At 37.1% G+C, this 24,360-nt stretch overlaps 1 protein-coding gene across 3 annotated transcripts; it reads right to left on the reverse strand.

The window, feature by feature from the left end:
- Positions 1-17,584: 17,584 nt before the first annotated feature.
- Positions 17,585-21,383, reverse strand: LOC127263196 (biotin carboxyl carrier protein of acetyl-CoA carboxylase, chloroplastic-like). Of its 3 annotated transcripts, none has more exons than XM_051292222.1 (8): positions 21,010-21,383; positions 20,168-20,221; positions 19,934-20,067; positions 19,539-19,848; positions 18,599-18,670; positions 18,144-18,209; positions 17,930-18,000; positions 17,585-17,742 (listed from the first exon to the last, which is right to left on the reverse strand). In XM_051292222.1, the coding sequence occupies exons 1-7, from the start codon at positions 21,148-21,150 to the stop codon at positions 17,977-17,979; spliced, it is 801 nt and encodes a 266-aa protein (XP_051148179.1). In that variant the 5' UTR covers positions 21,151-21,383; the 3' UTR covers positions 17,585-17,742; positions 17,930-17,976. The 3 variants fall into 3 exon arrangements, with proteins under 3 accessions (XP_051148179.1, XP_051148177.1, XP_051148176.1); XM_051292220.1 differs by having other exon boundaries at positions 17,585-17,748; XM_051292219.1 differs by having other exon boundaries at positions 17,724-18,000.
- Positions 21,384-24,360: the final 2,977 nt, after the last annotated feature.

The raw sequence follows: 24,360 nt of genomic DNA on the forward strand, positions 1-24,360 counted from the left end.
CTGAAGTCCAAGGGGTTCACTCTCATCCCAAACAGAAGGAGAGGAAAGCAGAAGCGGCAGCACCCCCTCCACCAAAAAGAAAGATGAGATTTGTGGGGGGGGGGGGGGTAAATCATCAGAGAAGATGTGACACCTCAGACCGAGCCCGACTCTGAGAGAACAAACTCCAATGAAGCTCCCAACGATGAGGAAGATGAAGCCCTCCGCTTCGCTCGAGAGATAGAGGAGGATCCATTTGGGGCTGAAGCGGCCAGGAGTAATAAGGGAGGAAAAGCGCCACGAGCGGCCGCTGGCGAAAAGAGGTCAAAAAAGCAAGAAGACCCTGCTCCACCACCTGTCAAGAAGCCGAGGGTCAAGGAAGCATTGCGAAAAAATCCAACACCCCCTCGGCGAGCGACGAGGCAGGAGAAATGGAAGGGGAAAGCGGTGGATGTGGAGGCAAACGAGGACACGATTCCCCTCTCCAGGCTATGGAAGGGGATCGTCATAGAAGAACCCACCGCCCAACCCGAGAGACCTTCGCCAGCACGGCCAGCGACGGTGGATGTGTCACCAAAGCTGCCAAGTCCACCTGGCGATGAACCTGTTCCCTTCGACCAGCAGGGGGCAGGTGAGCCAACTGTTGTTGGAGCAGGCGAGGAAGCCACACCCGTTAACCAGCCGGGAGTGGTGGAGCCTACTGCTGCTGGAGCAGAGGAGGAGCGGGAGACTGTACTGGCCGAAGAAACTATCGGCGGGATCGATGTCACCGTGAAATCATACAAAGAATATCCCGCCGAGGTCCCCGCTGCCACAACCGCTAAAGCTGCCAATGAAGCCGAGGAGGTCGAGGCAGTGATTTTAAATCTTCCTATCTTGCAGGTATCCCCGAGCAGCCCAGGAACACCTGCAGAAATTCTGACTCCTGTCTCAACCAAATCTGATAAAACACTTATAGAGGAGGAGGAAGAGAAACAGGATAGTAAGTTTCAAAAGCAGAAAGCTCAGCTGCTTGCCGAAGTACAACGGATCGAACAAATGCAGCAGCTCGAGTGAGAAAGAAAAAGGAAAATGAAGGTGCTGGTCAAGCTGCTAAAATACTGGAAACCCGCTGACCCAACTCCAGCTGCAATTCAAGAGGTACTTACAACGGAAGAAAGAAGAGTAGCTGGAGTACGAAGCAGCGAGTTAGCTAGTATTCCTCAGGGATGTCTCCCCTGAGCCAGCACCCGATTCCCATAAAGAGGAAGAGCCAGTGGAAATCAGTTCAGTTGAGAGCGAGCGACAGTCACCAGAAGCGGCAGGTGCTGGACCATCAGCCCCACACTCATCTCTGGAAAATATTGAAAGAAGACTGGATGAACTCGACTCAGCCATTCTCACCCAATACATGATGACTCAAACATTAATGGACACATATGGTAGGATTCTGGGTGCTGACTGACTGCTGGAAAGAAAGCGACTGCCGCACTAGAAGAGCGAGTGGAAGCACTGGAGACTCTGGCTGCAAGCATGGGTACGACGCTGCAGGAAATTATGAAAGCACTCGCAGCTCTTACCCAACAAAACACCATACTGATGGAACAACAGCTTGACACAGCCAGGAGTCTCCAATAATTGGAAGACCTAATGCGGCAGATATCACGCAACCTTCCTCAAGGGCGAGGACCAACAAGCGAGAAGAAGAAGTAAAGAAAGGTCCTGCCCCATGTACGAAAATTTGAGAATAACAAGGGCTGTACATAGTATCAATCAAGGAAACAACAATTTTTGGTAACAAGTGACAATTTTTCTTTATTGTATGCCTAACATAACATGAAGTATGTGTTCTTATGTGAAATACCTGTGATATCCTGCTGAGTTAACTTTGTGATATGTTTTAGAGTAGAGTTAGATAACCTAAGCACATCAGACTAAGTACTTGTCCTTCGAACTTCACCATAACTTTAACACTAGTGTTAGACTAAGTAACAGCAAAAGAGACTTGTAAAAAACTGGTGCCCCCTTCGTTTCAACTTTTCCATACTCAGTAGGGCAAGTGACCAGGTTTTTCGACTGCGCTCATAAGGCATAACTTGAAAAGAGAAGTCCTTAAAAATGGTTTAAAATACAATGCGAGCGAAGAAGGGAGGACCTATCATTACAAAGGAACTGAAAAGGCCTAGGCGTGCGAGAATCAAATAAGATCATGATCAGACACAATGTTTGTTTGAAACTTACGATCCAAAAAAAAAAAGAGAAATTTTTCTCCGCGCCCTTCGGCTGAAGGTTTCCTTCATCAAAAAAAGAATCCCTGCTAAGCAAACAAAGTTGACAATACCTGGATAACTCCAATCTTGTTAAATCAAATGACAAGCTGAATATTTGTGGCTCATTTGTTCCTATCCGAGATTCACTCTACTCCCAATCATGGCACTGGTTATTAGCACTTCTTGATTGCAGTGAAGGAAATAACCATTTGATCTTTTAATTCAGTTTGTTCGAGGACGAACAAAGGTTTAGTGTGAGGAGGTTTGATGACTCCAAATGTGAGCATATCCTTAGCTTGACAAAAATGTGTATTACTCAAATTTCTACATAAGAACCATCAAAATAATTCGTAATCGGCATACAATATTGAATTATATCACTAGGCATGATCCAAAGTTCGTTGTTGAGATTATTAACGATTTTTGCCCTCTTAAGCGGTAATCTGGAACCAGAAAAGCTAAGGCAGACGCCGCAAGCGACAGCCGCCTTCGCTCACAAGCACCCAGAACACACTTTGAAAATACTAAGGCATGAGAGGCAAGCGGCCACCTTCACAGCCCGCAAGCGATAGCCTCTCCCACTTGCAAGCGACAGTCCAGATACCCACCGCTGCAAACTATCACCAGATTGCAACTAAGTACTTCAACTGCAGCGGTACAACCATTCCAATTCCAGCCAGCACAAGCGAGCCAAACTGCGCTGATGCCCTCCAGCTCTCCAGCAAGCGAGGAAGATCTGTGCCCTTAACCTTCAACGCAAGCGAAGCGGGCACTCTGGGAGTTAGGGCCAGCAACTGCTTCAACAGAATAACTACCAGGAACCGCCTAACTACCCAACGGTTGGAACTGCCTAACAACTACTTGCAACCGTCTCTTTATACCTGCTATAAATAAGGCCAGATATCTTTATGTAAAAGAATTGAATTTTTGATGTTTTCTGCATACTTTAGCATTCGTCGTCTTCCTGTTTCAGAGAGCTCCAACCCTGTAAGGGAGTTCTCAACAGGAATGGCCAAGGGAGTAGGGGTTTTCCCTCTCCCTTGGTCACGTCTTTACTCCTTTCTTAGATTAGATTACTGCTTTCGTTTACATATTTGTAGTTCTAATCTTTCACGCTTTCGTAGTATATAAAGAAATATCATTCACTTCTTCAAACTAAATTCTTTCACACTTTTCCACACTTATATAAATCAAGTTTAGAGAATTTCATTTCACTAGTATAGAGCGAGAGAAGAATTGATTATCTAAGCCTTGTTATGCGCCAAAAACGGTCTCAAGGTAGTTCAATGTAGTTAAGTATGCGGGAGCCTTGTCGACCTGCTTAACTGCTGTGCTAAATTCGATTTTGATTAAATAGTAGTAACATCAGGGGGTAAAGCCACTAATGAGGCAGAAATTGGGAAAATTAACTGGACATAGACGAGGGGTCTATTAGGTCGCAGAGATTCCTAGTGACAGTAGGGTTTCTTTCTTATAATTTCTTAATTCTGGGTGTCATTGAAGTCTTGTTGTAAATCCCCCCTCCCAGGCCAAAATTCCAGTTTGATGAGTTCTTTACAATTTAGTTTATATAATTACAACACCTTTCTCCCATCATTTCCATAATATACATATACTCTTCCGATACGGACTTGATCGCATAAGCCGAACTTACCTACATCCAGGAAAATCTATCTATTTAATAACGCACAGATCAGACACATCACCTCTCCTTCACTCTAATTCGCTCATATACATATATATATATAATGTGCCGCTCACTCATGCCCCAATCCTCTGGTAACCGCGATTCATCCATACCCCGATCATCTGGTCCCCACTTCCGCTCATGTCCCGATCATTTGGTTACCACTGGCGCTCCACCTCTCGCTTTCGCTTCGCTCGTTTCCGCTCACCTCATCTTTATTGCTTTATTTACCGCTTTCAGTAGTTAAATTTCAGACCCGCTGCAAGCGGATCCTTTCTTGCATTTTTTGTCGCTTTCTTCAAGATTTTACCTTTGAAATTCATGACTTAAAATCCTTGTGTTCGACCTGGAAACTCACCAGTAAAAAGAGTATAAATAATTGTGATAACTACTTAGGGTCTACAACCACACAATTGCTATATCTGATCATTTTCCTATAAAATCCTACTCATTAATTTTCGAATAAAATTCCCTGTGAATTTGTATGCAAATTGCAATAACCAAAACTTAGTTATCAGTATGTTAAAAAATATATTGATACCGTACCAAAATTTTTGTTATATTGTTATATCAAAAACTTTGGTATGATACTGATATTTACCAATTATACCGAAAAATAAAATAAAAAGTATTGGTACGATACCGGTATATACGGGTTATACCAGATTTATCATAAAAAAACTGAATTTTTATCCTAAACAATAAAAAAACCTTTCTTAAAATATAATTAATTCATACAATCAAATAACTGAAAAAAGGCAAAATATCTTCCAAACATAGAAATCAATCTCATCACCAAAATTCCATCGGGTCATTCCAATTACAATCCACAATTTCATTCCATATAAAATTCACATTAGACCATAATCAAATAATTCGAAAAAAAAAAACAAATAGAAACAAAATATGTTCAAAACTTTATTTCAGCCTCAAACTGTTGTAAAATTCCACATTCGACCATAATCTCTTTCAATTGTCTCAAGATTTTTCACAAACTTGAATTCCAAAAAAATAAATATCCAAATAAAAAATCCAATTAAAAATACAACTTGAGCGTCCAATTCAAAATATGAAAACACAACTTCAGTACCTGACCATCCAATGCTAAATCCGCTTAATTTGTTTCTTGACAACTCAACTCCCATACTAAATATAACAACGGAATGAATTGAAAATAAAAGTTGAAATATATAAAAATAAATAAAAATAACAGTTCAATCAAATTTTATATAATAGCATAATTAATTAAAAATAAAATCACTTATTGTGTATAGTTTGTAGTTGTTGCTTTGCTAATACTTATTATTGGTAATTTATTTCATTCATTGTATATTGAATTCAATGACTTGATACATCATAGAGATTTACTACTATCAAAGTTTTTTTTCCCCATGGTATACTATATGTTGCATTGTCACAAGTGACAAATCCATCTGGATTAAACATGGTAATCCGAAATAGAAGTGATATCTCTTCCAATTGTACCAGAAATATAGTATATCCAGAAGTACTTGATTGTGTTCATAATTAGGATTCATTTTCTTTTCTATTTTGATAATACCATGTATTTCATGTTGTGCTCATTTGTAGTAAATTACGACTTCATTAATTATGTGATTTATTTGACTGCTTAATACTCCATCCGTCCCACTTATTTGTCAACTCTCTCTATTTTCATCTGTCTTACAAAATTTGTCATTTTTTTTGAAATATTATTATACATTTTAATCACATTTTAAAATTCATAATTTATAATTTTTTTTTATTTTAATTAAACTATTTAGTCATCATAATCTATAATTATTTTTATTAAATCATAATATTTTCACTAATATACTTCTTAAGTAAAATTATACAATACCTAAAACTCCGCACCTAAGCTAAATGGGACAAATTAGCTGGGACGGGGGGAGTACTATTATAAATTTGTTTATAACTTACAATTGGATATGTAATTATTCCGATGATGCATATGCAATTGTTCAAGGATGGAAAAATTGAACGCCAGAGTGTGGCAACATTAGTATTAAAGTTCGATTAATTAAATTATTGGATGTGTGAAATTCAAATCTAATGTAAGAGTTTTGAAGATGTTATTTATTGATGCTAATGTAAGTCTATGTATATATATATATATAATTGCATTTCATAGTTAGATATCAACGGTTTTGATGATATTTTTTTTTACTGTTGGAATTTACAATTATTTTTTATGACAATTTTGACTGAAGTGATTTGTCATGCAAAGTGTAGTTCATGGAATTAATATAGACCGAGTCAATGCATGTCTTCCAGAATAGGCTATTTATAATATTCATAACGCACAAGTGATCATAGCAGATAAAACATACAGATTATTACCTCATTGTTAACAATTAATATTTGCGGAACAATGTGACCATTGAAGATTCATGTGATTCTGACGAATATTTTCCATGCGAATTCCCACAATATTGCCTCTCTAAATGAATTAGATTGTCATGTAAACTATAAGTATGTGTATATAATTTTGCTAATCTTAAATTCATTGGTATATAGAATTATAAGTTTACGTATATAATAGTTTGCCAATCTTAAATTCATATTTTATTTTATTAAATTTTTGTGCAGGTGTATTCGGATTGGTTAATCGTGTGTTTGTTTGGGGGATTGGATTTTGAGTTGGGATTTGAATAGTAAAAATATTGAATTGTAATAGTTGTATGATGTGATATAAATAGATGCGGATGTGATGTTTTGAATATAAAATTAATTCTTAGTATAATATAAAAAATAAAAAATAGATGTTTGATTTGATATTTTTTAGAAAAAAAATAATAAAAATTAATGAATAGTAAGATTTGGGAAAAATCCCTCACATAAACACTAGTTCTTGGTACTTATCGTAGAATGACTATCCAATGTGTAAGATTATCTTCTTGATACAAGATGCATTGTTAAATTATATTTTAGTAGAAAAATAATTATATTTACTTTTCTTTTCTTTATATATATATATATCAGTATGACAGTTGTTCGCATGAGTCTACGTGTCAAACATGCTATAAAAAATATATTCTTTAGCATTGCATTGTCATCTGAAATTGGCTCTTGCGGAAAAAATAAGAGCAAACAAAAAGTGTTATTGTTCACTGAATGATCCACTGATGGTGACTTCTATTACTAACTTTTGTTATGATCATGCCAAGGTCCGGGAACTTGCATCTCACATGTTGCTTGCTCATGAATATCCATTTTCAATAATAGATCTATTTTAATACATTCATGAAAATAGTATTTTCATTTTATAAAAACAATTCATGAAAAATGGTTAAGGAAGACTACTTGACTACTTACAAAATTCGAAAAAAGAAAGTTGAAATCATTGATGAAGGGTGCAAGAAGGATTAGTATAACTATTGATCTATGGAAATTTGGTCAGAAAATTCAACATATGGTTGTGATTGCACATTTTGTTGATTTTGATTGGGTGCTTCAAAAGCGAGTGCTAAATTTTTGAAATGTCCCCCATCTTTACATGAGAATTATTATAGTTGATGCTTTAAGCTAATATTTTATTGATTGGAGAATTGAGAATACGTTTGCAGGTATTAATATAAACAATGCTTCATATAATGACGTGTGCATCACAAGACTTAAGCAAGATTTTTCTCTTCGGAAAATATTAAGTATTGATAGAAAAAAAATGTCATGTTTCATATTGTACTTAATCTTTTGGTGCACGCTGCTCTTGATCAACTTGGTAATATGATGGATGTTGTTAGGGATGGGATAAAGTATTTGGATAATTTTGAATCTAAACTTCCTCAACTTTCAATATTAAAAAACAATTACAATTGTCATCTAAGAAGTTTGTTTGGATTGTCCGACAAGATGGAATAACACATATTTGATGTTGGCTTCAACTTCAGAGTTCAAGGCTGTTTTTCCTAGATATGTAAAAATTGATCTTGGATTTCGTTATAATCCTTTTGAATTGGAGAGGAAAAATGTGGAAGAAATATGTGAATTGTTAGGTATATTTCATGAAATCACTATTATGATTTATGGATCTGAATATCCATCGGCTAAAAAATTTCTTGTGGAGTCGTATAGGTTTAAAAAGTTGCTAAATGAAAAGAAAGATGATGTCTGTGATCATATTAAGTCTATGAGAATTGGTATGTCTACCAAGTTTGATATGTATTGGGGGTTTAAAGCAATATTATGTTATCACTATGAGCAATTTTTGATCTAAGGTACAAAATGGTTCTTATTAATATGCTTACCCAGTGATTTATGGGGAGAATGCAGCAAAAGATTAAATGACATAAAAAAAATATAAAAATAAAAATTCTTCATGGGTTGTATGGTGAATATATGAATAGTCACACGTCTTTTCAATTTGATCAACAATAAAGGTTGAATAGAAACAGAAACAAAATGAAGTTACTAGTGACATTTTAACTAGTAAAGAAAATTTTCATATGTTTTCGAGTGAAATTTACAAAATTCCTCCAAAAAAATAAAATTTGAATGTTTATTTAGAAAAAGATACGTTTGTGATGAAAATACAAATTTGAATATTCTTAGTTGGTGGAAACAAGAAAGATTGAGGTTTCCTATTTTATCAAAGATAATTGCGTTGGATAATCGGTTATTTTGCAATCGATTATTTTATGAGTGAAAATGCGAGGGGCCGGTGTACCGAATTAATTAGATTAATTAAGAAAAAATAAATAAATAATATTTATTTATTGTATATGGGGTTTGGTTAATATCTTGGTTATTTTGCCTGTCTTGAGACAAACCAAATTATGCAACCCCAAATTAAACCCGGGTATATGGCCTAAGTTGCAGTATTATTTGGATAAAATATTATCCATTGGATAGATTTATTATAATCTCAAACGGAAGGTTTGAAATTAGAATAAATTACAATTGTTTCAAACGGAAGGTTTGAAATTAGAATAAATTATGATCGTCACAAACGGAAGTTTGTAATTAGAATCAGCTACGATTGCTTCAAACGGAAGGTTTGTAATTAGAATCAATTACGACTGCTTCAAACGGAAAGTTTGATGTTAGAATAAATTACATCGATAATTAAAATCGTAATTGATCCCCTGCCATTTTGGCCGAGTGGAGACGCCTATATAAAAGGTCTCCCCCTTCATTCTAAACACCAACAACTATCACCTCATTCTCTCTTCTCTTCTAGCTTTCTGGCAACCTCCCCAACGCAGTTCCTCTCTCGTTTTTGTTCGCCGGAGCTCCAACGATTAGAGGTGCCACTCTCATTGGAGATGAAAACTGTATTATCTTTGGGTTAGAACGCCAGCCACCGGAGGCACTACCCGGGCATAACTAATTTTCAGAAAAATGATCCATCATCGACTCGGTTTCACATTTATTCTCGTAATACTCATATAATCCAACAATCGAAAATTAGATAGTACTTTGCGAGAATGTCAACCCCCGCCGGAGCCACCGCCAGAGAAGTCACCGGAATCGCCGTTGGAGGAGTTGCCGAAGCTGCCACCGGAGGAGGCGCAGGAATCTCCAAAGCCAGCGCTGCCGCTGGAGCCTCCGCAATCGCTAGAGCTGCCGCTGGAGCCATCGCCGAAGGAGTGGCTAGAGCCGCCGCCGGAGCCGCAGACAAGGTAGTTGCTCCTCCACTTGGGCCAGTTCCCTTTATGGATAACCCTATGTTTTTTGGATTTGCCCCTGGGGGATATGGGGGCTTTCATGGGTTTGTGGCCACACCTCTACTTCATTCTCGGCCCAAACTGTTCGTCCTAGAATTGGCCCACGGATGATGCCTCATGTACAAGTTCCACAACCATTCACGGGAGTAGACTTTAAGAGGTGGCATGAGAAGATGCTCTTCTACCTGACTGCGATTGGGTTTGCCATGTTCGTGTTGCACGATGGCCCAATTAACCCAGAGCCTAGTGCAGACCAGCAGACGCATGCAAATTATGCATCGTGGCCACACAGAGACTACATGACAAGAAATACTATATTAGGTAGTCTCTCTAACTCTCTTTATGATGTATATTGCAAAATAAAGAGTGCGAAAGGGTTGTGGGATGCCCTTGAGAAAAAATATAAGTTCGAAAATGCCGGGTCTAAAATATTTGTTGTGGCCCGGTTTATGGGACTATAAGATGGTAGATGGAAAGTCTGTCGTCGAAAAAGTGGAAGAATTTCAACATATTGTTCACTTTGTTATCGACAAGGAGATGCCACTACCAGAAAATTTCATCACGAGTGTGATGATCAAGAAATTGCCCCCGAGTTGGAGAAATTTCAAGCACGGGCTGAAGCATGAGCTAAAGCAAGTGGGGCTTGAAGATCTGATTGTCTGAATCCGGATAGAGAAAGACAACAGAAAGCAGCACAAGGCTAAAAGTGGAGATATTGCTAAAGCCAACTTGGTCGGAGATCCCTCCAGAAAACGTGCACGCCCAACTCAAACGTTCAAGGGCAAAGCCAAATAGTCCAAGTTTACAGGTAACTGTTTTACTTGTGGTAAAACAGGACACCAGGTCAAGGACTGCAAGGCACCGAAAAAAAAGAAGCCGAATTCCCAACTAGTCGAGACGAGCCACCGGACTGATCGTGATCTCAATAGTGACGACCTTGTCATTGTTGTGTACGAAACAAATAATGTGGAAAGTCCGAAAGCTTGGTATATTGATACTGGAGCAACCTGCCATGTTTGCTCTGACAAAACAAAACTTCTTGACCTACAAGGAGACCGAAGAGAGGAAGTTGCACATGGAAAATCACGCAACTTCTGAGGTCCAAGGCGTAGGGAACGTGGTGCTGAAGATAACCTCTGGCAAAAAACTAACCCTAAAAGATGTCCTGCATGTGCCAGACATTCGGAAAAATCTCGTCTCAGGATCGCTACTAGTTAGGCATGATTTTAAACTTATCTTTGTAGCAGATAAATTTATATTATCGAAAAACGAGATGTTCCTAGCTAGGGGTTATCTTACAAATGGGCTGTTCAAATTGAATGTAATGGCCGTGCGCTGAGCATCACCTATTGATAATAAAAAAGTTGTTTCTTTTTCATACTTGATTGAGTGTTCTGATTTATGGCATTGTAGATTAGGTCATTTAAACCTAAATGCTATAAAAAAGATTAGTAAATATGAATTTAATAAATATAAAAGAGGTGAACACTCAAAACAAATGTGAAGTTTGTGTGGAGGCCAAAATGGCAAAATTACCCTTTACGTTTGTCTGTTTGTCGAAAGGAAGACTAAGCCATTAGAGTTAATTCACGCCAATGTATGTGATTTAAAATTTGTGCAAACTAGAGGTGGAAAGAAATATTTCATCATCTTTATCGATGATTGCACAAAGTATTGTTATCTTTACCTATTAAGGAAAAAGAGCAAAGCAATCGAGTCTTTCAAGAACTTCAAAACCGAGGCAGAAAATCAACTTGACTCTAAAACCAAGATAGTTCGAAGTGATAGAAGTGGCAAATATGTGGCCCCATTCGAAGAATTATGTAACGAAAGTTGTATAATTCATCAAAAAATGGCTCCATATTTACCTCAATCGAATGGCGTTGCAGAACGCAAAAATCGAATACTTAAGGAAATGATGAATGCCTCGTTGATAAGTTCAAGACTTCTCCAAAACCTGTGGGGGGAAGCGGTACTAAATGCAAATTATATCCTGAACAAGATTCCAATTAAGGGTAATGATGCCACCCCTTACGAACTATGGAAAGGAAAGAAACCCAAATACAAATACTTCAAAGTATGGGGATGCCTAGCAAAAGTGGAAGTTCCGCCTCCAAAGCAAGTCACTATCGGCCCAAAAATGGTAGATTGCATATTTATCGGATACGCATTAAACGGTAGTGCTTATCGTTTCATAGTTCACAAATCGGAAATCCCTGGGATGACCGAGGGAACTACGAAAAAATCAATGAATGCCACATTCATTGAAAATATCTACCCTTGTAAGAAAATGATGCAGTCCAACCCAAAATCCGTAGATGAAGAACTATGGGGTGTAAAAAGACAAATGACCAATAACCTTGATCAAGAGGCTTCAGAGCCTAGCCGTAGCAAAAGGACAAGGGTCGAGAAAACCTTTGGTCCGGATTTTGTTACATATATGTTACACAATGATCCAGCAACGATCAAGGAAGCACTATCTAGTCCCGATGCTTCTTTTTTTAAGGAAGCAATAAATAGTGAAATAGACTCAATAATGCATAAAATTTAGGTGTTATCTGACCTACCCGAAGGTTGCAAACTACTACGGTGTAAATAGGTTTTGAAAAATAAACTCAAGGCTGATTGGTCTATTGAAAATACAAAGCTTGTCTCGTAGTAAAAGACTACAAACAAACCAAAGGATTTAACTTCTTCGACACATATTCACCGGTAACCAGGAAAACATCCATTCGGATACTTCTTTCGATTGCGTCTTTAAACAATCTTGAGATTCACCAAATGGATGTGAAGACTGCCTTTCTAAATATTGAATTAGAAGAAGAAGTATATATGGAACAACCAAAAGGATATGTCATTCCTGGCCAAGAGAAAAAGGTGTACAAAGTAATAAAGTCTTTGTACGGGCTGAAACAAGCACCTTTACAATGGCACTTGAGATTTGATAATGTTAAGTTATCAAATGGTTTCAAAATAAACGAGTGTGACAAGTGTGTTTACATCAAAGAAACACCTTCCAGTTTTATCATAATATGTCTATATGTAGACGACATACTAATCATGGCTAAAGAGGTCAGTCAGATCAATGAGGTCAAATGCATGTTGAGTCGTAACTTCGACATGAAAGATTTGGAGCTAGCCAACGTCATCCTTGGAATAAAAATTCTAAGACAAGACAAATGTATTATTTTGACTCATTCTCACTATGTGGAAAAGATACTGAGAAAGTTCAATGCTTACGAAAACACTCCAGTGAAAATCCCAATGGACCTCAGCGTACACTTGAGCAAGAATAGGGGAGATCATGTGGCTCAAGAAGACTATGCCAAAATTATTGGAAGCCTAATGTACTTAACAAATTGTACAAGGCCTGACCTAGCTTGTCTTGTAAACAAGTTGAGTCAATACACTAGCAACCCCAGTCATGAACACTGGAAAGCGCTAGTAAGAGTATTAAGTTATCTTATATATACTCTGAATTTTGGCATACACTATGAAAAATATCCACCGGTACTCGAAGGGTACTGCGATGCCAATTGGATAGCCAAGATGCAATAGCAAGGGCTAAGAATGAAATTTACAACGGTAAATCCCGACATATTCGACGTAGACATAACATTGTAAGACATTTGATCACCAGTGGGGTTTTGACTATTGAATATGTAAAATCAATAGAAAACCTAGCAGATCTGCTAACCAAAGAGTTGCAGAGAGATCAAATGTACAAACTGCTAAAGGGAATGGGTTTGAAATCCACAAGATAGAGACAATTACAGTGGTAACCCAACCAAATCACTTGGAAATCTCAAACCTTGGTTCAATGGGAAAACTAAGCTGTGAGAGTACAACACGAACACTCAATGAGTGTTATAATATGCAAAAGTGGTGAGGTTAAGTCAATGACTCTTAATGATCCTAAAGGTGTGAGTTAGATACCTTGATATAGGATTATCTATATAAGTATGAAGTGTGGGCCATTTCAAATGAAACACTTATGAATCCAAAGACGAGATCCATGGCCGAAATGGATCAAAATGTGATAACAAAGTTGAGACTGAGATAGCGACACGTCAATATTATTGACTCAGTGCACGCAGAGGTGGAACAGTTCAATGCATCACGTCAACTGGGCCACTAGTACACTCTGTAATGTTGACTATGGAAGTTTCAAAGCCAAAAACTACATTTCCTGATATGTCAATGTCTCACCGGGATTGAACTGGGCTTCTGTCCTTTATGGACATTTCTAATCATGTGGGGGATTGTTGGATAATCGGTTATTTTGAAATCGATTATTTTGTGAGTGAAAATGCAATGGGCCAGTGTACCAAATAAATAAATATTATTTATTTATTGTATATGAGGTTTGCTTAATATTTTGACTATTTTGCATGTCTCGAGACAAACCAAATTTGTAACCCCAAATTAAACTAGGGTATATGACCTAAGTCGCAGTATTATTTGGATAAAATATTATCCGTTAGATAGATTTATTATAATCTCAAACGGAAAGTTTGGAATTAGAATAAATTACAATTGTTTCAAACGGAATGTTTGAAATTAGAATACATTACGATCGTCACAAACGGCAAGTGTGTAATTAGAATTAATTACGACTGCTTCAAACGGAAGATTTGTAATTGGAATCAATTACGACTGCTTCAAACGGAATGTTTGAATTTATAATAAATTGCATCGATAATTAAGGTCGTAATTATGATCGTAATTGATCCCTTGCTAGTTTGGCCGAGTGGAGACACCTATATAAAGGGCTCCCCTTTCACTCTAAACACCAAAAACTCTCTCGTCATTCTCTCCTCTCTTCCAGCTTTCCGGCAACCTCCCCAGCTCAGTTCCTCTCTCGTTTTTGTTCGCCGGAGCTTCAACGATTAGAGGTGCCACTCTCATTGGAGACGAAAACCATTTTATCTTTTGGTTAGAACGCCAGCCACCGGAGGCACTACCCGGGCGTATCTAATTTTCGGAAAGAGGATCCATCCTCGACTCGGTTTCACGTTTATTCTTGCAATACCCTTATAATCCAGCAAATTGCAAATATACTTTTTGTCTCCGTCACAACAGTGACTTCAAAATCTGCATTCAGTGCTGAAGGTAGAGTGATTGATGATCGGCGTGCTTCTATGTCTGTTGAAATAGTACAAATTCTATTGTGTGTAAATTATTTGATTCGTAGTTGTTACGTACTCAAAAATAAATCACGTGTAAGTAATTTGAATTCATATTATTTATTTATTTATTTTTCATGTTTGATCATTTTATATATTTGTACTAGATTTCTCATATTATTTTATAGGAATGCGTGCAATTAAGGTTGAATCAAGTATATTTGAAGAAGTTGAATTTCCTGAAAGTTTTATCGATTCACAATCTTCTTTATAATATATTTATTTTTTTTATATTTTCTACTAGTATTTATTGAGATTTCAATATTAAGGTAAACTTTTATATTTATTTCATTTACCACTAAAACATATCGTTTTTTATTTATTAATAAATTTTGGATTTTGTGAATGCAGATACTGAGTATTATTAGAGTTTTGATCAAAAATATTTTCTTTTATGGAATTCTCAGTATAATTCATATGAAATTTGGTAAGTTTATTGATTCATATTATATATATGTTATAATTTTTGCTATTTTTTATTTATTTTTTTGATAACGTAGGGACTCGCAGTCGCTACTCGACGAGTGAGTTCTAGGTAAACTCCCAATTGAACCTAATACCTTACAAACTAGGTCCGACAAAACAAATCACAGTAGACGAACCAAGTGTAGCAGGTGACCTATAAGGGTCGGGGTTTGACCACATGACTTCACTGAATTAGCTTTCTTTTTTTTTTCTTTTTTTTTTTTAATATGAGATCACTAGTGTTGCATTGTAAATCAAGTTTTTATTAATATTTTTACCACAGATTTTTACTATTTACATTCTTTCTTTTCTCTAAAAATATTACATCAAATAATACTTTTTTTTATATATTATATTATAAATTTATTTTATATTCAAAATATCACATCAACATCTATTTATATCATATCAAACAACTATTCAAATTTAACCTTTTACTATTCAAATTCAAACATTTACTAATCACAAATTCAAACTCAAAAAGTAAAATCCACAAACAAACACACCATAATTGGTTTTTTTATTGTAGTTATTGAAAGGTAGCTGCAGCCTACCAGGCCGTCCGTGGGCCCGGACGAAAAGGGGGACCGCCTAGGGCCCAATCTAAATTGAGCCAATTACTTATTTATGTTATATATAAATTATTTAATATATAAATTATTTATAACCCCTAATTTTTGTTTTAAGATTGTTAATATTAATACTATTATTGATATTTTATTAAAAAAATTCTACAAAAATTATTTTATTTAATAATTTATATTCTATTACAGGTAAAAGAAAAAGAAAATCGGAGTAGATCATTTATATATATTTAAGGGTCTTTTATTTTTACTTTAATTAATTTTTTTGCACAAAAAAGATAATAAATATTAGAAAAAATTATTATTATTATTATTATTATTAGACAAAATTATCAATAACTCCTTTGTGATTTCGAAACTAGTGTAAATCCCCTGTATACTTTAAAAATAGCATGAACCCTTATACTTTAAAAAATGTTTCATTAGACTCATTTTTATATTTTTTTGTGATGAGAATATGACTTTTCGTTTATATTTTTTGCATGGCGGGGTTTTCATATAGTGTTTGTTAAAATATAAGGAAGCCGTTACGCAATTTTTAAAATATAGGCTAGAAAAAATATTTTTTTTTTTATTTATATTTTATTATAGGTAAAAAATATTATATATATATTTAAGGGCCCTTAACTTTTATTTCGCCGCGGGCCCTTTGAAAGTCAGGAACGTCCTTGCAGCCTACCTTCGCACACCTGTTTCGGAAAACTTTGTTTTTGTACTACCAGTAGCTTTATTTAGAGTTCCGGCAAGGTGGCTTTTCTAACAATTTTTTCACTATCACCCCCAAAAAATCAAACTCTTGCCTTACATAGAGTTGTTGTATCATTATTATTTTTTTTGCATAATAATTTTTATTGTTAAAGAAATATTAATACTTTATTACATTAAGTATATACATTAAAAACTATTTATAATTCAAGTTGAGCTCGAGCTCAAGTTTGAACCTTTCGAGCAAAGCTCGAACTCGAGTTCGAGCCTTAAAAGCCACTATTTCAGCTCGAATTTGTAAATGAGCCGAGCCGGTTACGATAGGATATTCGAGCTCGAACACCACATACTCGAGCTCGCTCAACTCGTTTAACAACTCTATGTACAATAAATTTGACCAGATAATAATTTAGCAAACTTATTAACCATAATATTAACGAATGCAACTTTTCAAAAATTGGTAAAAAAATTTGAAATACATCTATTAAGAGGTCTTAAATAATGTAGAATTACATAGTTGGTTCTTATCCTCTAGAGAATAGGAACATTCTTTGACAAAAGAATTAACATAAAATAATCATTTTATGGCTATTAAGAACTAATTAAATTGGCTGGTTCCATTTGTCAATCTTTCTAACTTGCTCACACGGAACCAAAGTTCCTTTTGTTTGAACAATCAACACCCCTTCCCAAACCATACAAGATTTTCCGAAGTATACAACTTTCTGGATGTAGATGGTGATATGTATTCATATATCTATATAATATTTATATATTATATTTTTGAGCTCTATTTATTTGAGCTTTGTGGATCCACCTGATCAAATCTTGTATTGAATTTATAAAATAATAGATCGCAGTATAAATAATTAATATTTCTATTTGTTATTCTATATTAACAGTATAACAAATATAATATTTAGAACAATTTAATGAATGTTAATATAAATAAATAAGGCTTTCACCAAATATAATGTAAAATTACCCATTCAAATCGCATAAAAGATGGGCTTGGTGGTGTGGAATGAACTAAAATATTTAAACAGCCAATATATATATATATATATAATATATTTAAACATGAGAGTATTATTTATTTTATAACACACAATGCATCAAATACTTAAACTATGGAGTCCTTTAGAGAACCTCCCAAAAGGGCACGAATTAAAATTCTTACAGAACCCAACGGCTGCAAATCTGCAACTAAAAATGATCAATAATTTCCCATTACAAAACTATATATAATTTATATATATTATTCTGAGTTCATCGCAAGAGCCATAAAGAGTTTTAATAACCAAAACAATGTAAGCAGTCATAATCTGCATCCATGAAGTTTTCCAGAAATGCAATAATTTCACAATTTTTTTTTTTTTTAACTTACCTTTTGATTGACTTCGACATGGGCAACAAACTTGGTTCATCCGTTCCTCACGGCTCAATGACGAACAATGGCTGCAAAAGGAGTAGCAAATAAAATCAAATACAGAGAAGGGAGATAGATACACAAAGCCCTCGAAAACAATTCATTATGTTATTATTTGGTTCTATAGAAGTGAAATTTCTGCATGAATAGGAGAATTAGAATCGGTGATTACCAGATCTACACTGACAGGTTTCCCATCATCTACAAGTATCTCGACAATGGTGCCAGATTGATCCGCCTGAAAATTATGATGAAGTGGTGATATTATACTTCGAATCATGTATAATTCCTCCTATGTAAATTCATGTAGTTGAAGGCACCAGCGTTTGTTATCGAAGGCAATAACACTTACAACCTCACTAGGGGATGACTGCTAAACAATCATAATTAATTTTTTTCATTTCTATTACAGTCGCACATAGTTAATTTCTTCTGAAGGGTTTGGCAAGTGTTGGACATTTCTTGGCGTTTCTAAGAAGTAAGAATAAGCATTGAGAAAAACACTCCCAACTAAATGAACTAATTCAAGAATTTCTTGTGCGCTTAAACTTAAAATTCATGCTCCCGAGGTGTATCAGTAATTGGAGATAAAGGAATAAAAGAGTTTTAGCAAAGATTTGAGCTTACCTCAATTTCATTCATTAGCTTCATTGCCTCAATAATGCATATCACTTGTCCTTTCTGCACCTTATCCCCAACCTAGAAAATCCACCAAACACAAACATGGTGATCAAACGAATGAAGTAAAAACAAGCTTGTGCGGGCAAGTGAAAAAGATACTAGCATGGAACATAGTCCTAATGATTTTTCTTATTTTTTTTTTCTTTAATTTTGCAGTGCCTCTTTATAAGTGTGGCTAAGTAAAAATCAAATTTTATGTGTTCACTTGAGAAAAGAACACGCAAAACACTAGGTTTGTTCACTCAAATCATTTGTTTAATGATAGGATTCTCAATAAATATTATTTAAAAATACAATTTAAATTATATAATACTTTATTCATTCACAAAAAATCAACAAATAAACACAACATTATATTTTATATTATAAGCACGATTCCCCATATCTAAACACAAAACAAACACACCTGTTAATGAACCGAACTAGGAACACATAACTAATTGGAAATTTTAGAAAGCATTCCTCTTTCAGGCGAGGGAAAAAAAAAAGGAGGGGGGGGGGGCGAGGGTAGGGAAGACGCTAGCAAGACTATCTACCTCACCAATAGAATATTCAAATTTCACTAAACAGTTATTTTTGTTTCTCATGTAACACATACGTGTGAGGAATTCTTCTTAGAAAGACAAGAACATACAATCAATATCCCATTTGTTTACCAACTTGGATTGTTTATTTATTAATCATTGGGAAATAAGAATTGGCATTAAGTTCAGCATACATTTATTCGATCAATTTCTATATGAAGCTGAAAACAAAACTAAAGGTGAAATTCCAAAACAAGAAACAGGCTCAAGATAATGTAGATCTTTGCTGTTTAGAAGGAAAAATCATAAATTTTAATTAAAAAGGGCATTAAATTTATGCCAAAAACAATATCCGCACTAACCTTCACAAAAGGAGGCGCCCCGGGAGCTGGAGAACGATAAAAGTTTCCAGCCATTGGACATTTGAACGATGGGAGTGATGACTTCGGTTTTGGTGGGGCAGCTGAAGTGGGTGCTGAAGCTGGAGTTGATGGAACAGGGGCAGCAGTAGCAGTCGGAGCCGGAGGCAGTTGTGGATGCATAGCCTGGTGAATAGGAGGTGGAGCGAAAGCAACTGGAGTTGGTTGCATCAGTGCTTCCTTCTTCTTAATATGGAGCTCATAGTCCATCTGCTTTAACTGCAACTCCACAATGTCTTTAGAATCTACGAGCCTGATTGAGTAAATGAGATTAGATATGGCGAGGTCAGTATACATGGTTGGTAGATAGATGCTATAAGGACACATTCTTAACATACTTGACAAGATCCATCACTTGTGTCATAAATGGTGAGGCAGACGACGCATATGGAACTTCATCTTGGCTTTCAGATTCACCAGTTAGCGCCGTATCAAGTGCTGGCTGCGCATTTGATACTTTCTCAACAGCAACCTAGTCAGTATAACGTATATTCATATTCGTATAACCTCAGTTTAGAGCAGGGACGAGAAAGACAAATTAAAGAAAAGATAAAAAGTAACGTAAATCTTACATCATTCAATTGGGCATGCATCTTAAGGCCATCCAACAGGCCACGACCATATCTCTGTCGCATATAAAGAATCTTTCAGCAAATTCTATTAATTGTAATCCAAGCTACACATGGACGATGAAAATCACTGCTTATTTTATGAATTTAAAACTGTTAGCAATACACCTTCCCCGCATTCAAAATATTCACACAGACACCAGATCATAGATTTAAATTGTGCCGTTGCGAATCAACGCACAGATGATTTGGCACTTCACAGGTGCATGCCTTCTACATTTTTATTCACTGATAAATTCATCTTACTTAGGAGGAGCCCCAATACCAGATAACCCTGCAGAATAGCTGAATTTCTTGTCTTATGAAAAGCTTCCTCTCTCATTGAATGCTAATAGTTTCAATATTAGTTTATAATTTCAAAAAGTGGATTCATCTCATTACCAATATTTGCATATCATCAATCAACATTTTCAATGTGCGCGGTGCTTCAAATTGAGCAACATGACGACATTTACAACCACACACCTGATCAATCCAAGCAATACTTACCTACTCCTATTTCCAAATTAACGTTCTGATTTCCAACCTTTTGAATTACATATTAAAAGCATCCAATATGACATTATCTACAGATTCGTATGCCTACTAATACCAAGTGCTTTACCGAGTTGCAATTGATTTCGCGTATGAGCCAATCCTAATAAGAAAAACACATTCAAAACATTCCAATCTATAGACGAACAGCACCTAACAAGCAAACTAACTACAGAAACATTTCCCAACCCACATAACAACAGCAGAATCAAAACTTCACAAAAGTTACCAAAAACCAGCAAACAAATAACCTGGGAGCAAGCCATCGCTAATGCAGGATTCGATCCGGACTCAGATCGAGTGAAGAAAGCGGCATTGCGAGGCTTCTGCGATGCAGCAAGCAGCGGCGGCGGCGGCGAAACCTTGGGGCATGGAACACTGAAAGACGCCATCGGCGGAGGCTAAAGTGGAGTAAGAATGGAGAGGAATTTGAATGGGAAGGAGGAATTTGTATTGTAGTATGGGGAAGAAGGGGGCGAGGCGATGGAAATTAAGAACGTTAGGAGACGCCAACGAGGTGGAGGGCGATACGTACGAGAAGGAAGGAAGGAACTCACGAAAACGGCGTCGTTTTGACAGCTCGTCTCGTCTGCAGAAGAAGAAGAAGTCGGTCCACTTCAATGCGGCGGTGGTTTAACCAAAGTGCTTCTAATCTAAATATTCGGCCCATTTATGACACGTCACATAATATATTAATTAATTAATTAATTTAAATGAGATGAATGGTGCGTCATGCGTGCGTTAATGAATTATGAAATAATGTAATTTTTACGTTCCAATCAAATTACTCTACTTTTATTTTTTAGTCTTTCTATGAAATTAGTCTAATTAATATGTTTACTTATAAAATTAAAAACTTAGCTACATTTTATAAACTGTTACAGAGTAATTATATATTGATATAGGTGTTATAATATTGTAATGCCACATAGTCTAGGTGATTAATCATTTTTTAATTGCCTATATAAAAGCTTTGTACTTGATGAAATAAAGGTAATAATTTTGGTTTTTCTCTAGTTATCCTACTCTACCTCCTCTCTCATTATCTCTCTCTAGACATATATATATCTATACATATATTACAATATATATATTATTATATATATTATTAGTAGTAGTATTTTCATATTTTGTTATTGTTAATGTATTTTTTCAACAAATAAAAAGTAAAATTCGAAAATAGGAAATTATCTTTGAATTTGATATAATTAGTGCATGAAATTAGGAATCTCTAAACACTGAAAATACGGGAAAATAAATGCTATAGACTGAAAATTAAATGATGATCCCCGAATCACTGACATTACTGTCGTTTGAAGATGATTGAAGATCCCCTGCCAGTTGCAGATCTCAATCCTTAAATATTCCTCTGAACCAGTACCTGGAACCGTCGCCCAAACAGTTACAACGCCTTCTCTCAACCGTCTGTTAATTCCTCTTTTGCTGACACGTGTTCTCAACCGTCTTGTTACCCGCGTAGCCCAACCGACCTAGCTACTATTCTCACTCGCTCTCCGCAGCATCCGACCTCCACAACAACCAACGATTTGCTCATCCAACTGCGGATCAACCGACTTGCCTGTCGACCGCGGACCTTCCGACTTCTTTGTCCGACCACGGACCTCCCGACTTACCTATCCGACCGTAAACCAACCGACCTGCCTATCCGACCCCAAACCTACCGACTTGTTGGTCCGATCGCAGACCTTCCGACTTGTTTGTCCGACCATGAACCAACCGACCTATTGGTCCAACCGCAGACCACCCGACCTGTTTATCCGACCGCAAACCAACCGACCTGTGGACCGTCCGACTTGCGGACCTTCCGACCTGCGGACCGTCCGACTTGCGAATCATCCGACTTGTAGACCATCCGACGCGCGAATCATCCGACTTGTGGACCGTCCGACCTGCAGACCGTCCGACCTGCGGACTGTCCGACTTGCGAATCATCCGACTTGCGGACCGTCCGACTTGCGGATCATCCGACTCGCGAATCATCCGACTTGTGAACTGTCCGACCTGCGGACCGTCCGACTTGCGGACCAGCCGACTTATGAACCGGCCGACCTGCGGACCGTCCGACTTGTTTACTCACCGACCCACCTATTTCCTAAAAAACGTTCAGTTTACCCGATTATCTTGAAATACCCCTTAAAAAGTCTAACAGACTCAATTGCAAGCCCACATCTTCTTCTAACTTGGGCTTTTTAACCTAATTATAAATTTCATACGTAACTACTTGTCTGTCGCCATCGGACTTTCAAACGCCATTCCTCAATCGCCGTTTGGAAGTTTGTAATCTATATATAACAATACCCCTTCCTGCAAAACCGCCTCTACAACTGCAACTAGTTGCTGCAACATCATATTTGCTGCAAAACTCTTCACCTTCGCTGTTGGCTTTTGCTGTCTTTCAATCTCTGCAACTCCAAATCATGGCAAATCAATACATACCTGCACTTTCCTTCGATGGATCAGTTCCAGAAACAGCATTTGTTGCGACGAAAATGCTCACTCCTACTATTCGCCCATACTGCACCACTCCTGAAGACTCTAACCGAATGAGGGAGGTCTTGGAGGCAGGAAACCCACTCGCTGTCAATAATTCCAACTACAATGCTATCCGTCTCTATGACAGTATCAAAACGCACCTGACGGATCCCAAAGATCCCTACCGCACCTGGTACAAACGGGTAGCAAAACGTTTCCAAGATCAATGGAAACGCCAACAAATCGACCAAGCAATACTTCTATCTACTCTCCCATGTCATTTACATGAGAAAGTTCTTTTAGCGATGTCGGCATTCTGGCACTCTGAGATGGGCGCCTTCCTCCTTCCTACAGCCCCAGACTGCCCCAGACTCACGGATGTGGCCATGATCGCACATCTTCCAATTGTGGGTGAAGACCCTGTAATGGGTGCCCTAGATGGGCAAGAGCCCAGTGTAGACCATTTGGGCTGGTCTCTGGCTGGCGTAAAGGAATGGGGCTGAACCAAATTTTTAAACGACCAGCAAGGAGCAGTCGAGACCCCTGTAACCGACCAGGAGCCTGCTGCCTTCCTGCTCTTCTGGCTCTGTAGGTATGTCATAGTTTCCCCTTTGAAATGCGTCATTCCCTCTCATCTTGACTTGGCCATACATATAGCCTCAGGTTGTTTCTTTTCTCTGGGTACTCTCTTCCTTGCCAATATTTTTGAAGGACTATCCAGGGTTAGCACCCGCCTTACAGATAAGGATGGCAAAAAATTAGATACCGCCGCATCGGGCCCTTTTTGGTTCTTGGAATTTTGGTTCCGTCTTTATTTCCCAGAAGCTTTCCAACTCGGTCATCCCCCTGTTGCTCCAACTCCTGACAATTCTTTAGGGATAGCCCTTAACCGACTTTGTTTAGGTCGCAATAACCTTCAAGCATCCGACCCTATCATAACTGCTATTCTAGCCAATGATCGTAGTAACTCCCGATTTTACATGTACAGAAAGTACGTCGGTTACGCGTCCGGCTTGTTTTGGCCATTCCCTGTATCTTCACCTTTGTCCGAACCAGTCCCAGTTCCTCATCCAACTTACTCCTTCTCCTGGGATGGTGCTCGTAAACCT

This window comes from Andrographis paniculata, unplaced genomic scaffold (assembly GCF_009805555.1).
Source record: "Andrographis paniculata isolate CXL003 unplaced genomic scaffold, ASM980555v1 Contig66END, whole genome shotgun sequence".
Taxonomy (NCBI): domain Eukaryota; kingdom Viridiplantae; phylum Streptophyta; class Magnoliopsida; order Lamiales; family Acanthaceae; genus Andrographis; species Andrographis paniculata.

Excerpts from the sequence above, each read along its gene's own strand:
- LOC127263196 (XM_051292222.1), bottom strand. The coding sequence starts at position 21,150 with ATGGCGTCTTTCAGTGTTCCATGCCCCAAGGTTTCGCCGCCGCCGCCG. Across the intron at positions 20,222-21,009 it reads TAGCGATGGCTTGCTCCCAG|AGATATGGTCGTGGCCTGTT; the intron begins GTTATTTGTTTG and ends TATATGCGACAG. Across the intron at positions 19,849-19,933 it reads CAAGTGATGGATCTTGTCAA|GCTCGTAGATTCTAAAGACA; the intron begins GTATGTTAAGAA and ends TTACTCAATCAG.